At 38.5% G+C, this 15,505-nt stretch overlaps 3 protein-coding genes across 4 annotated transcripts in view; 1 reads left to right on the top strand and 2 right to left on the bottom strand.

The window, feature by feature from the left end:
- The window catches only part of pkn1a (protein kinase N1a), a 38,090-nt gene extending 33,983 nt beyond the window's left edge, over positions 1 to 4,107 (bottom strand). The window contains exon 1 of the mRNA XM_016471538.1: positions 3,473 to 4,107. Within this exon, the coding sequence (XP_016327024.1) occupies positions 3,473 to 3,493 (21 nt within the window). The 5' untranslated portion in view covers positions 3,494 to 4,107. The remainder of the gene's footprint in view (positions 1 to 3,472) is intronic.
- A 2,615-nt stretch (positions 4,108 to 6,722) lies between these two features.
- Positions 6,723 to 10,442, top strand: cunh19orf67 (chromosome unknown C19orf67 homolog). Of its 2 annotated transcripts, XM_016471597.1 has the most exons (9): positions 6,723 to 6,740; positions 6,811 to 6,894; positions 7,057 to 7,203; positions 7,276 to 7,450; positions 7,532 to 7,676; positions 7,759 to 7,859; positions 8,052 to 8,234; positions 9,099 to 9,272; positions 9,553 to 10,442. In XM_016471597.1, the coding sequence occupies exons 3-9, from the start codon at positions 7,098 to 7,100 to the stop codon at positions 9,695 to 9,697; spliced, it is 1,029 nt and encodes a 342-aa protein (XP_016327083.1). In that variant the 5' UTR covers positions 6,723 to 6,740; positions 6,811 to 6,894; positions 7,057 to 7,097; the 3' UTR covers positions 9,698 to 10,442. The 2 variants fall into 2 exon arrangements, with proteins under 2 accessions (XP_016327083.1, XP_016327084.1); XM_016471598.1 differs by lacking the exon at positions 8,052 to 8,234.
- An 82-nt stretch (positions 10,443 to 10,524) lies between these two features.
- LOC107676873 (microtubule-associated protein futsch-like) overlaps positions 10,525 to 15,505 on the bottom strand; it is a 38,504-nt gene continuing 33,523 nt past the window's right edge. Inside the window, exon 6 of the mRNA XM_016471599.1 lies at positions 10,525 to 13,434. Within this exon, the coding sequence (XP_016327085.1) occupies positions 12,431 to 13,434 (1,004 nt within the window). The 3' untranslated portion in view covers positions 10,525 to 12,430. The remainder of the gene's footprint in view (positions 13,435 to 15,505) is intronic.

The raw sequence follows: 15,505 nt of genomic DNA, 5'->3' as shown, positions 1-15,505 counted from the left end.
CTGTCACAAATCAAGCCTCTGTGGCTCCCTCCGATCACCACCAGAGGGAACCGTCACCGGAGTACTAACTGTTCTTAAGGACTTCATTTCCCATCACCCCATGCCTGAGACTGATTACCTGCACAGGTGCTTATCATTATCATGACTATTTAATCAGTGCCTACCATACCCTCATTGCGAAGTCTTGTTTTTGCTACTGCTGACATTTCTGAGCGTTTATACCTTGTTTGATTACCTGTTGCCTACCTGGATTGTCTAGACCCGTCTGATCGTTCGCTGCCTGCCTCTTTGACCTTGCATTATTATTGGATTTGTTCTCTTCTCTGTCTGCCGCCTGCCTCGACCCTTTGCATGGACTCAGGTTATGATTCTGCCTTGCCTACGTTACCCCTGTATACTGTTGATTGAACTTTGCCTGTCTGTTTGTTAATAAAGCTGCACATGGATCCCAACGTCACTGAATCCTCATTACAATATGAAAATAAGTGTATAATTGGAACAGGTGGAACAGTGAGCTGAATGAGAGAGAGAGATGCAGAGCAAGTGTAGAGCAGGGGGACGCGAGAAACAGTATTAAGAACCTCTGCTTTAGAACGCTGATTTTGAAACTTGTGAATCCATTAGAATCGTTAGAAGACAGAATTGCGATTCATATATGAATAGATTTTTATGTGCACCTCTAGTTTTCTCTTCCTCTTCTCTAAAGCAGTGCAGCATGGCCTCGCCCCCTTTGCTGTCTTTTCCAGAGGGCGGGGTTTATCTAGGTTTGTGACGTCACGAACCCGGGAAGTAACTCATTGTAGTCCCTACGAGCCGTTTTTGTAGGCATTAAACTGCCAGAATTTTAAAAGCGGATATCTCCGTTTGCATTGAACTTTCAGCTTCGTAACTTTGCAGATATTGTTTATGCTCAAACAGCAACATTACACACTAACTAACGTTAAAAAAGTGAAATCGCAATGAACCACCCCTTTAACACAAACACAACAACTTACCAGAAAAAAGGATATACATTTATGAAAGAAAAAAACATAAATTTAATGACATTAGGTAAAAAAAAAAGATGACAATTTCCATTTCTGGGTGAACTACTCCCTCAACCAAGAGTGTTCATTGCACTAAAACTGCTTACTAGATAAAACGAACTGCCAATTTCCATCAACACAGAAAGACATCAAATGAAGCCAAATAGGTAGACTGTGTACCTAATTCTATATCGATTTGCTGATGGTATGTACTAACAAAAACCATATGCAATTGTGTTAAAAGCCAGGGAAGTAAAGACAGGACAGGAAACAAGGAATTGGCATACTCTTCAAACTCCATTAAGCTGGCCTAATGCATAGAGGGCTGGGAACTTACTTAATAATACACACAGATACACGCCAGGACAACTGAGCTCACAGGGATAAGGCTTTGCAGAACATGCTAGCCTAGCACATAACATTAAGTTCTGTCAGCTCCATCTGTGAACTAGTAATCTAGTGATCAAATAAAGTGTTATTATGTCAGCGAGGAGGTTGTGAGATGCATCTGTGTACAGAATCTCCTGCTGTGAGGATAAGAAAGATAAGATCATCACATCTATGAATTTGAAACTTGGCGGAGCTCTAAACAAACCAAAAATATTATGCTCATTATGTGAACCAGCTGTTGTCATTTAGTCACTGACCTGACATAATCACATTCACATTCCTGATGACTGTTCTTGCTTAGTCATCCCATGTGTGGACACGAGTGTGTGTGTGAGGCAGTCCATACTGTGAGTTATAACTGTGTAGGAGAGACACTTTATGTGAATTTGTGTATGACTTCCACTTTGTTGGTGTTTTCCATGCTGTTTTGGTCACTTCTGGCAACAAACTGCCACATTCAGCATTATTATCTCGTACATCTATCTAATATACAGAATTTTTGAACTGGCAAAACATTGGTGCCATGTAGCATTCGGTCAGTTTCAGCAGATTATTCAAATAACCAAATTAGATGGTTAACGTAAGGGCTTTCCCTTGTGTCCATTTTAAAATCCACCAAATTTGTATGATTTTACGATTTCTAATTGAAATGAACTAAAGTTGAATATTTTGTTATCATTTATTCACCATCATCTTGTTTTAAACCTGCATGACTTGCTTTCTTAAAAGAACATAAAAGAAGTTATTTTGAGAAATGTCTCAGTGTTTTTTTGTCCACACAAATGTTAATGACGCCCAAAAGTGTTTGGTTACCAACATTCTTTTGTGTTCCGCAGAAGAAAGTAAGGCTACATTTACACTAGTGCATTTTCGTTTTAAAACACATAACTTTTGCTACAGTTACTCCTGTTGTTTGCACTACTCCGGAGTTTTCAACCCTCGAAAACGGAGACTTTCGAAAACACTGCAGACCCCGGTTTAGTCTGAAAACTCTGGGGTTGTGTTTCAATGTAAACGGAACAAAACAGAGAATTTTGAAAATGCCATTTTAAAATGAAAACGCAGTAGTGTAAACAGGGCCTCAGTCTTACATGTTTGGAATAACACGAAGGTGAGTAAACAGTGACAGAATTTTCATTTTGGGGTGAACTATCCCTTTAAAGCTCAATGTAATTTTTTACTGTGAAAAATGTACTATACATACACAATATTAACTAAATTCAAGACAGACTTTAAAAATAACAAGGGAGAACGCTTCTGTTAACTGGTGAAGTTGGTTGTTTGATTAATCTGCTGAACATTACCAAATATTGGTGGATCAGTCAGCCTGGCTGATATATTGACTATAACTAGTCCAGTTAATGGTGCTACACATTACTCTTTTAAAGCTTTTTGTTATACATGTGTTTTAAACTGCTTATGACATTTTCCCAAAGGATCTGGTCAGCATATGTGCCCATGTTACATAACATAAGTGTGCTGTCTTATATTTAATTAACAATAAATAGACAGACAGATAAACCTGTTCTTTAAACACGTTCCAGAAGTCATAGAAGAGTAAAGGTTATCTATACAAGGCCTAAACTTTGTCTTCATTTTTATGTATGTTTCAGTTCAATTAGATTTCATACGAACAATATTCTGGCAAACCACCATGATGAGTGTTAGAGAAAACATAAATATTGGTGTTTAACACAGAGCAGGTCATAAAACAACTCAAGCTATCAAGCTCAACAGGGCTTTCCAGACGAACTGCAGTATATTTAGCGTACAACCCAAACACTTTGGCTGTGTTTAACCACCAATAATGCCCCTTTACACTATAATGGAAGAGAAATGACCCCTCAGATGAAGGGTGGATTGGGGGGGGGGCTCCATCACTTTAGAGATAAACTCCATTCAGATGGGTTTAGTAAAAGTGAATGCATCTGCTGGGTCTGAAAAGCAACTCTATTGTCCGTCTCCCAAATCCATGGGATTATTTTAGTATAATAAAACATGAGGAGGTTTTAGTAACTAACTAGAAGGGTTAGTTCTGTAACTAGCAGTCAACTTACTTGGATGGAGTCATTTGCCATTGTTGTCTGGATTGTCGTTTGTGCCAGGACACCCAAATTGTCGTTCCCCCTCTTCCTAGATTCTCAGTGATCGACGACAAAGAGACCCTATTCTTCTGTCAGCTCTCAATGCAACAGTTTAAGATCCAGCAGCGCTTGAACAGCTTATTAAAACTCTGCGCATGTAATAAATGCTGTTGCATCACTGTCAGACCAGATGCAGCTTGTCATCTGGACATAACCGAAGCTATTATGCGCTTTCCTTCTATGCAAAATAAAACATCTGCATGTAAAGCATGACATAAATGCATCAGCTATATAATTAACAACGTCCATTCAAACTATCCTCTGACATCTCCACAGCTTGCAGGAAAGTGTCGTGTATTTTTCCATGATAGCGTCCTGGGGTAGTTATTCTGGCGTAGCTCGATACAGCTGCATACATGCACCGCACTGGGCAGGGTAACTGGTCAAAAGAGTTCAGCTTTTCTTCTCAATTCATCACCGGAAAACACCAACGCGTCTATTCAGTTCAACTGCTGTCTGATCATCAACCGAGGCCCGAGGAGTTCACATTCACACCCAGTGAATAATACAGCAATCTGCTCCTCTGTAAGAGATACTGTCGCTGCTCGGCTCTGTGTGACTCGCGCCAGTGATGATCGCTCGCTCGCCTCGCGCCGCGCGGGAGGGTTGTTGTGGACGGTCACGTGACCTCGCATTGTGTGTCCACAAGCAAATGAATTTGGTTTCATCACTCTCTCGTGGCAGACAACATTTCAAACTGTTGATTCACACTGCAAAGTATATGTTCAAAGGTTAGAGTGGTTAACAAATTTGTGTTTTTAAAATAATGTTATTTATTTAACACGCTTTTAAATGAGCAAATTCATCTAAGACCACATTTATTAAAAACTAAGAATTATATTTACATCTTAAATATGATACTACTCTCGAGTGTGCAAGTACTCTTTATTTTCTCTTAAAGACCCCATGATATCAAACTTAAAGTGATAGTTCACCCAAAAATGAAAAATACCTCATGATTTGCTCACCCTCATGCCATCCTACTGTAGGTGTATATGACTTTATTCTTTCAGACAAATACAATCGGAGATATATTAAAAATTGTCCTGGCTCTTCCAAGTTTTGTAATGGCAGTGAATGGGGGTCGAGATTTTGAAGCAAAAAGTGCAAAAATCCATCATAAAAAGTGCTCCACACAGTTTCGGTGGGGTTAATAAAGGCCTTTCTGAAGTGAACCGATGCATTTGTGTAAGAATAATGTCCATATTTAAAACTTTATAAACGGTAATCTCTAGCTTCCACTAACTCGTACATGCGTACACAAAAGTGGCATTCAAGCTGATATCGTAGGAGGTACCTTACAAAAAATAACCATGGTTTTGCTACAAATAAAACCAAAAAGCATGGTTACTAGTTAAACCATGGTAACCACAAATTAACCATGGTATTGCTAGAATTAACATAGTTTAACCATGGTATTTGTAGTAAAACTGTGGTTATACAAATGGTAATCACTATGCCAAAAAAACATGGTTACTACACTTTTACTACAATAAAACCATGGTTAATTTTTCCACTTGACCACTTGTCTTTTTTTTCCCTAGTGTTAAAGTGGGTGTGAAGACCACAAGTGTGTGTGCGTATAACTTTTGATTACATGATATGGAACACACTTATAATGTTGCAAGACTGCAAGCATTTTTTACAGAGCTTTATTTACAGATGTCATAATACCTACACATAATTGTCTGTGCACCAATAAAATATTTGAAACTTTATGTTTTACTATCAAATTGTATGTAATATTTGATTAATTTAGCTTAAACTGGAAAGTTTTCATTACAATCTTAAAAATTAAAAACAAAAATCACGACTTTATTCAACAATTCAACTCCTCCGCATCACCCTAGCGCCATTTGAACAAAAACAACATATCCACGTGGCACACCTGACACAGAACAGCATACGCTGTTTACGTTCGGTGGATACTCTCCAAAATGGCGCCAGCTTGACGCGGAGGAGATGAATTGTTAAATAAAATCGTTATTTCTGTTTTCTTTGCATACAAAAAGTATTCTCGTAGCTTTGTAAAATTACGGTTGAACCCCTGATGTCACATGGATTATTTTATTGGTCTCCTTGCTAGGTTTCTGGACCTAGATCATGGTAATTACACTGCTGTCTATGGGAGGGTCAGAGAGCTCTCAGAATGCATCAAAAATATCTTAATTTGTGTTCCAAAGATGAACGGAGGTTTTACGGGTTTGGAACGACATGAGGGTGAGTAATTGAGGACAGAATTTTCATTTTTGGGTGAACTATCCCTTTAATATCCAATTACATTACAGACTTGATGTCATTGAATTTCAGTCAGAGTTGTACGACACTTGATCGCTGTTTACGTATACCATAGGAATGAATGAGAAGTGCCGTAAGCTGAATCCCACCTGTCGCAAAAAGTCAGTGACTTCTCTTATAAAACGCCATTTTATTTAGGTGTAAACTCTAAAAATAGTTCATTCCAAAAGTACTGTTTAGTGTAAAACATGTTGAAGATTAGCAGATAGGCTGTCGATTCATTAAATGATAAGCTGTTTCCTCTAAAAAGCTGTTTATTCGGCATAGTGAAGCCTATCCTCCATTGACATCCATTAAAAAAAAGGCCTCTGGTCTCCTTTCCCACCTAAGTTACTGCCAGACCGGAAGCGTTAGCATTAGCCGTTACGCTTTTTCGGCTAAAGGTTGCAGGCTTGCCTTCTACTGGCTTTGGTATATTCATACCTATACTGAACACCCTCTGGCTCAGCCTGCCACAGTAGCCACGCCCCAAACTCTCGCTATTGACTGCGCAGAGGTATGCAAATACATAGGTTGACAGGAGATTGCTATCATTGGATTCAGACCTAATGAAATGATTTTATGGTCCTGAGCCTTCCACAGAAGATGAGGAATGTATAAGAATATTTATAAAATATATTTTTATATATTTATATTTATGCCGTGAAGAGACTTTCAACCAGTATAACAAAAATTACATACACTACCTTTAATAGAAGACTGTTTTCGTGGTCCCAGCAGGATCAGAATAGGAAATACAAATATGGTCATCATGAGTGGTCTTCCAACGGTTGAGGAAATACAAATATGGTCATCATGAGTGGTCTTCCAACGGTTGAGGAAATACAAATATGGTCAAGATGAGCGGAACTACAACGGAAGAGGAAATACAAATATGGTCATAGTAAGTACTTCACTCAGTCTTCTTAACCGCGACAGTTTTCCACAGTTAACCTTATTTTTGTGTTAATTAGGTTAGTCACTGGTAAAATACAATGCACAGACTTACATTAATGGACAAAGTCAACAATTAGCCGTCAAAGTTTGTGAAATTACAGGTATGACATATTTTAAAAAGCATAATAATCTTGCTTATCACTTTAGTGCTGCTGTCACGTGTACTAGGCTAATTGGCGTTTACAGGCGATTATCGATTGTGTTGCAACGGTGCAGTTTTCAATCACTTTAAAATGTATTTTTGCATACTTTTGTTCTCACAGAGGTTATTTATTTCATGGTTTCGTGCTGGATTGATTAAGTCATGATGGCTAACGCAGAACATGCGGAGTTGAAGTCTTCACTATCCGAAGAAAATGAAGCATCCCAGTCTCTGACAGAATTAGAAACGAATACACAGACTCTTGAAGGTAATGAAGGGAAAAAATGTAATTATTCTCAAAACCATTCACTGATGCACATAATATTGCTCTTGTTTATAGAAGTCAATGCAATGGCGCCCTCGTTCGGCGATGAGAAGTGTTTCTTAGTTGAAGGTGCAGAAGGCACAGAAACTCAGAATAAGAGAATAATGGATGAAAAAATCTCCCCCATTGAAAGGCAACTTGAGTACTTGCTGAACAAGGCGGATGAGTTTCAAACACAGCTTTTATGGAGGTGCTTTTAAGATCTAGAAAAAAACATTTAGATTTTTTTTTGGTCTTTTTTTGAACATTAAAATATTTTTTTATGTTTTAGCCGAGAGTGCCTCCAGAACTATGGGTTTGCCCATATTGTCCCCATGTTTGTGCAAACTTGTCAGCCGTACTTCACTTACCTGGAGTCCACAGCCAGAAACTCCAACCCCTTCCGTCCACCTCTGTCCACATATATACGCACACAAGTGAGAAACTGATTTATTCTGCACATCTTACGCCACAAACTGCAGGAATACACATATTTACTGTATTTGTATCCTATCTCAGCTTTTGCAGTTTTCTCAGCAACTGTGTTCTCGTCTGGAGCAGCTGGTGTTGCTGTATGCCTCCTTCAGTTTCTTCTCACTAGAGGAATCGGATCCACTGAGGTACAATCCGATTATAAATCACAGACAAAACTTAGGCAGATATAAATGAAGGTGAGGATTCAGAAGAAACTGATCCTTTATTAGCACAAAAGGAAGGCCTGATTTTAGTATAAGTAGGATTCCACATTGGGATATTTCTATTACTATTATTATTTCCTTTATTGCAGATTTTTACTGTATCTTTTTTTACAGTATCTCTCACTTCTACATTGGCCAGTGTCAAATAGACAACATGAAGCTGTCAATCTTCCGGTACTGTTGCCCTACCCCCTTTCTTGCATCAGCCAGTACCGGTCTATACAAACGTATGCGCTGGAATGTGGAGCGACAGATAGAGGGAGAAGGAGAAGGACAGACATATGACAGTGCAGAGTTGTAAGTGAGGTTTAGTCAGAGAGAATCTTTTAGAAAGGGATTCTTCCATTTCTTTGTAAAAAGAAAAGAAAAGAAAAGTAGAATGCACATTTTATTTATTTAGAATTTATTTATTATACAGAATTATAATAATTATTAGGTAATAACACAGCCCTGAATCTTGAAAAAAGTTTCTGCTGATTTTGCACATACACAATAAGCTATATATCAGCTTTAATGCACTTGTCCAAATGACAAATTTTTAATGACAAAAAGAAGCATTCAAAATGTATAACTTACAGTCCTGCAAAGGAGTGGAAAAGTGGAAATCAGGATTAGGCTAAAATAATATCTTTGAAATCATTCATACATGTGAAAATGGGCTGAGAATTGAACAAATAGTTGTGACCTGGCTCAGAGGAAGTTTTTCTGGTGATTAAGGGATAATACAAGACTTCTTCACCTTACAAATGGTTGTCTGAAGCAAAAATGCTATCAAATGCACACCATATTTCGTGAGAAAGTGTGATGTGCTAGAGTAAAGCAGGCACTATTTTTGGAACCAGCACCCCAAAATTAGTAAGAAACAAGTATTGGATTTTATTCAGCAAATATGACGCAGGGTGGTGTAATAATTTTTCAGCACAGGCAATATTAGCATATACAGAGGGAAACTAAAATGACAGGGTAGAAATAAGAACAGCCTTATGCATTACATTTTAGCTTATTAACACCAAGAAAATAAAAGTACAAGTCTAAATGCCAATAAAAAACCTCAGGATAATTATGAAAACGAGAAAATAAGTCTCACAGAGCCTCATTTTGGCAGGGGATTCTGCCATAGCCTATCTTCATCTTTACATCAACCATTTCCTACCTTCACAGTTACTTCCTGTGCTGCGAGGATGTCATTGAGGCAGCAGATGATAAGGATGGAGACGGAAGGTGCGAGGGAGAAAATACAGAAACTGAGAGAGAGAGTCGAGTAGAGAGGATTTGGTCTATTGGCCGGTGGATTCAGACATACCCTGATCCAGACACAGAGGACATCACTGATTGGTAATGTATTTTTAACTACCTTCAGTTTAATAGGAAAAGATGGTTAAACAATGATTAAATGAGTTATAGTTACTTATATTAGTATCAAACCATACATTATGTTATAATACTGTTGTTACTACAGTTTCTAATTTCCACAAGAAGTCAAAAACCAAAGCAAATCCTAGATAAGCATACGTCCAATTAGAGATCATTTTGAGGGCAACTATTAAGCAATATGTAACTTAGAAATAACAGTTAAACCTAGATGAAAAATTCATTCGGTGTATATGTTTTGTAGGGTGCTGTGTTCAGTTCCTTGTGGTCAGTACAAGCAGCTGTTGAGTCTGGGAAGTGAGGAGCCTTCATCCTGCACTGCCACAGACTGCCTGCTGGGGGTGCTGCTGTCTCAGGAAACAGATGGTACATTTGGCATGAAAACATGAGGTTGTGCTCACTTAGGGCCTCACCCATTCTGGATAGAGCATTTGGTTTATTCAAATCAGATGTGAGTACAGATTGAAGTTAAAAATCTAAGGTCTGTAAATGTTTGCAATATTTCAAACGTTTTTTAGTTCATGGCTGTTATTGTTGTGCCATGTTGGTTTGTTATGTGGTAAATAATTTACACTAGTGATGGAAAGTTCATTAAATGGAGTAAAAGTTCAAGATTAAATGTCAAACCAACTTTATTTTTCATGAAAACATTCAAATACAGTGGCTATCCAAGTAGTCTGTTACAAAATCCAGAAATAAAACCTGCTGGCAGTCAAGGTCCACTGCCTACTTTTCTCTATAAAACAAAGAAATATAACAATCCTTCCTTTCAAAATAATAAGTTACAAAAATATACACAATAAAAGCTGGAATATGTACCACACAGCAGTTATGTCTTTGCACAGTTGTTGGAAAACATGGTAAAGATCAGTGGAAAGGGCAGAACATTATGAATAACGTTGTTGTATTCCTTCATATGTTTTATTGTAAATCAGCCCAGTCAAAGCTATTCTCAGTGCATTTTTTACTGCTGGTTTGTGTGTCTATACAGTAGCTTACCCTGTATGGTATTTGTATCTGTGGTATGTCAAGTTATACAGCAGTAGTTAAGCCAAAATACAGTGAAAGTCAGAATCTACCTGGAATCCCTGTGTTCCCTGATTATAATGTAAAGCGGTTCCTTTGATATATTCTAAAAAAGTTTGATTTAAATAAAAGCTCCTACATTTACAGTCTCTAAACTACTTCACAGCACTAGACAAATAGGCAGTACAACAGTACAGTACAAATGAAATTAAAACTGTAATCTCTCTTCATAATACAGTAAACAGACTTTATCACTGTCCCTTTAAAATAATAAACATGCACCATCACATATGACAAAATGGATAATAGGGGCTCCAATAATCAAATTGTGCTTCAACGTTCCACTGGGCCACGGTCAATCAAGTCATTCAGTCAGATATGTGAAAAACAAAACTCCTCACCAGACTCACAGACATCAATGTCTATATAACATTATCATTATAAGTATTATAAGGTAAATTTAGGTGAACATGTTAGGCCTACTCATAATGTGACCTATTGAATTCGATTTGCTTTAGAATATTCTTTGTTACAATAATTCAAACATTTTTTGTGGTGGCAAAGAAATACATAGAGACGGAACAATGCGGAGTACTTAAAAAAATAATAATAATAATTCATACTAGATAAGACCAACCAATTTCTCTGACCAAAGTAGGGACAGTAAACACTTGGGAGACTATAGTGACACAGTGTATGAAAGTGCTTATTTAGCAAAAAGTCCTTCCAGCCCTCTAAACATGGGAGCCAACCTCAGGCACAGCAAACCAGAAAACTTCAGTTCAGTTTGCATGAGTGCTGTTATGAGAGCTGCTCCTTGTTCCTCAAATAGATACTAATCATTCATAATTCGGACAGGTAAGGGAGGCACAGTGTTCAGAAGGTTCACAGTAAAGATGATCATTTGATGTAGCTGCACAGTTTTTCCTGTATCACTAAAAATATAATTCATCATATAATTAAAAATCCCTGTAATGCATTAATCTAGAGTGGCAAAGTTTCTGGTGTCAGCGATTTTTAAAATGTTACAGCAGTGCATGTACTTGAGGAAAAAATATAATTCATTACTTTGCATGTCATGTGTCATGCTTCTTGAAGATAAGGTTTAGACCAAAGACAGTCTTTGAACCAAATCTGTTTAAAATTGTGGATAGCTGTGCATGCTTTGGAAAATTTGTAATACTGTCTTCTATTTTACAGTTATCACAATTACTCAAAGAATTAAACATTTCATTTGGAACAACTACAGTTGTCAAATCGGCAAATTTACTTCAAAATACTCTTTCACTCTGTAGTTTATCCTGCAAATCTTGTGACAAACAGTAGAATGCACAAGCAATGAATTACTCAATAACAGCATTTTGCACGATTGAACAAGAGCTGAATTAAACCAGTTTTTTTTTTTAATCATCGTAGTGCAAGAACAAAAAATGCCTGCTTGATCTGAATTTTAAACCTGCTTGTTTTCGATTCACCTCAAGGTTTTATCTTTTTCAAAGATCTTCTGCTCCGAGAAGTCAGAGAAAGGAGCCTATTTTGTTGTAACTTGCTTAGTCATTGAGTTGGCATCTTGCCTGCATTGTGGGTAGAGGGCTCAATAATGACTAAGAGATAAATGTAGCTCAAGCAAGCCAGACATCTCAATTAAACCTTAAGGAAATGGCCTTTTGGCATGAGGGCAGGTCAGATATGGATGATAAATTTGGCAGGGAGGTTGTTTCAGTGGCATAAAAGTATGGACTGTAGTGTTCCATTGCTTTTGGATGGGTGGGGAGTGGAAATGAAAGCTCACTGCACTAGAATAACTCTCAGGAGGAAGACAAACCAAACAGAGAGCAAGATGGTGATAATCCAGCACACCGTTCTGCAGTGTCAGTTTCAGGTTCACACAATTTTCTACTCCAACACTTGCTGAAATACTGCAGAATGAAAATGGATGAACCAGTCAAATCCATGACTAGATCCTCTGTAAGAATTTATCAAGAGAAGGCTCCATTATCTAATGCTACAACATGCGCTTCCCTACTGGTGGACCTTCATCTCAAGTCTTTTGAGTTCAAAAGTTCATATTTGGAAAGCATTTTATTCAGCTTTCCTCAGTGATGTGTCTCCAGCTCTACAACGGTCCACTCACCCTGAGCAGAGCTGCCTGGAGCCTCGGGTGAAAAGCTGCTCACAGATGTCACAGTGGCTGAAGGGGGTGTCAGAGGTGGCAACAAGTTGGGCCACAGGCTGCTTTCAAGGGGGCTGAGTGTCCCACCTGCTCCTCCGGGTAGCAGAAGAAGGGGCGAGCAACCATCACCTGCAAGCAATAATGTCTGATTGATGAGCTGCTGGACAATGTCCACTTTCTTGCCCCAGTCAAACTCCAGAGGCGGAGGTCGTTCAGGAGATCCCAAGGGAGAAAGACTGTCTTGGTCTGCTGCAGGGTCTGTCTCCTTAAGTTCTCGCTGGGAACCCGGAATAATAGACTCAGGGGAAGGTGTTGTGCATTGTGAATAAAGATCAGCTGATTTATTTTCTTCAGTGCATCTTTGCATGTCTTCTCCAGGGCACACAATAAAGGAGCTTATATCTTCTACTTCCTCAACCACTCCTTGTCCCTCCTCCTCTTCGTCACTCGTTTCCACAGTTTCATAGATGGTGGTGAGACCTGATGAAGAAGAGAGGACAACTGGTGTGTGCACCTTGTGTTTTTGCTGCTGTTGTTGTTCAAGTTCTTGTTGCCACTGCATGATCTGCTGTCGCTGCTTTAGTTCTTGCTCTTGCTGCTTAAGTTGCAACTCAAGTAAATTTCTCTTCTGTTCTTCCTCCTGCTGCTCTTTCTCATTCCTTGCTTGTTTCTCCTCTTCTTGTCTCGCTTGTTCTCCATTACGTTTCTCCTGACGTTGCTGGATCTCATGAAGGTGCTGTTGGTGTTGCTCTAGACATCGGAGCTGCATGTTTGCCACCACATTTGGTATTCTGGGAGGGAGGTCAGTGGGAAGCCGTGGTGGCTGGGTCACATGGGGAGCACGTGGCCGGAGACGAAGTTTGGACGACATAGTAATTTGGATAGAAAGCAAGCCATTTGGTTGTGGTGGAAAATGGGAATTTCCTTCTGTGAATGAAGCAAAGGATCCAAAACATGTTAAAAAGGAGAGTTGCAATAAAGCAGAATGCAATAAAGCAATAATGTTACAGACTGCAGAGTGTGGTGAAGCAGAAAAAAGCATTGTGGGAAACAAAATTGTCAGATATAAGGTTAAACGATTTAGTGGAGAAGGAATGAACAAAATAAATTTCGCACCTTGGTGACATGCTCTCAAAAATATTTTGTGATGGTATTTGTGCAATAAAAGTGGCTACACCCTGTATATGCAGTAACCTCTAACTATTGTGAAGAGCAAACAAAAACAAGGAAATAAAAGCAGATGAGGTAAACAATCTCCCTTAATGTGACAAGCTGAACACATGCAAAAGTGAGCGCTCACCATGCATAGTACAATACAGCATGAAGCAAACAGGTATTTTTTTTTAACAATGAGAAAATGACCCATAAATAGACCCATGCATAAAAAAATAAAACATGCTTTACACATAAGCCACCCCAGTGTACAGCATATTTCTTTGGTGAGGTGAGCATGCGTAAAGAAGAGGAAATATTACAGAAAAGTGCATTGTGCAAAGCAAGTCCAGTTTTGGGGATTAAGAATCACCCAGCATTGGGATTTATTGAAGTCCAATTAGTCCAGGTAAATGTGTCAAACCAGATCCTTTCAAATAGCTTCAGCTCAAACGGTTAATAATCAGAGAGTGATTAAAGCAGTTGCACCCAGTTAGTCCCAAAGTGGAAGGTGTGCAAAGTCTACTCCAGAAGCAGCGGTATCAAAATACAAAGATGGAGAACAAAAAAAGGAGGTGGAGGACTTAAAGCACCTTGATAGAGGGTGAGATCCAGAAGGTTGATGGGGTCAGATCTTGTTTTTCCTCCTCTGGTTGGTAGGGAGTTGAGAGGAAGGCGGGGTCAAAAAGGAAGGGAGGTGGAATACAAGCAGGAGGAACATACTGGCATAGAATAAACACTCTCCTTCTGCTGCAAGCATCCCGTTTTCTTTACATAATTTGCTTACAGAAGGTTCAATGTGTATTTGTGTGCAAGTGTATATGTGCAAGTTTACAATTTGGTATTAGTAGCTAACTTCTAATGCCACAACAAATGGTACCAAATGGTTTAAGTTAAGGGGAATAAATAAAATATTTAATTGATTATGACTTAATGTGCTCTTATGATTTAACAAAATAAAATAATACCATGAATTAGTGTCTCAGCCTTATGTAGTAGTTTTACATGCTTCTTAAAGGGGTCATATGATGCTGCTAAAAAGAACATTATTTTGTGTATTTGGTGTAATGAAATGTGTTTATGCGGTTTAAAGTTAAAAAAACACATTATTTTCCACATACTGTACATTATTGTTTCTCCTCTATGCCCCGCCTTCTGAAACGCGTCGATTTTTACAAAGCTCATCGGTCTGAAAAAGCGAGGTGTGCTCTGATTGGCCAGCTATCCAGTGCGTTGTGATTGGCCGGATACCTCAAGCGTGAGACGGAAATGTTACGCCCCTCGTGTTACGCCCCTCGTGGGCCGGAGCAACGACACAAAAACATGAAAACCCATTATAAACGAGGCATTTGTTGCATCCAGTGGGGACATAATTACGTGAACATTTGGGCGGCGTTATGCAAATCTTCCCACATAGTGAGGTAGATATGTGGGGGCATGTCCGAACGAGCCGTTTTAGGGGTTGTGGCTGACTCTTAACTTTTATAAAAAATATCTCTTTGGATTTGAGACTTTAGTCTTTGCAACTTTACAGATCTTCTTTATGCACCAAGAGCTTGTAACACTCCAAAGAGAAAGGAAAAAATGAAATTGCATCATATGACCCCTTTAATATTAAATACCTAATATTAACTCAAATGAATATACCATTGAAATCTTCATTTGTTACTTGGCTACAAATGTGTCCAATTTGCAACAGTCCATAGTGATGAACAGTGGGCATTAAAACAAATCTTGAAACTCAAACATCAAGAAACATACAGAGCAAAGATAAATCATGTTAAATATCTAACCTTTATTTAACGCGAAGACATTAAGTACTCCAAATACACAAGACATAAAAAAG

Source organism: Sinocyclocheilus anshuiensis, unplaced genomic scaffold (assembly GCF_001515605.1).
Source record: "Sinocyclocheilus anshuiensis isolate Anshui unplaced genomic scaffold, SAMN03320099.WGS_v1.1 scaffold2166, whole genome shotgun sequence".
Taxonomy (NCBI): Eukaryota; Metazoa; Chordata; class Actinopteri; order Cypriniformes; family Cyprinidae; genus Sinocyclocheilus; species Sinocyclocheilus anshuiensis.
This window is presented reverse-complemented; position numbering and strand designations above follow the sequence as displayed.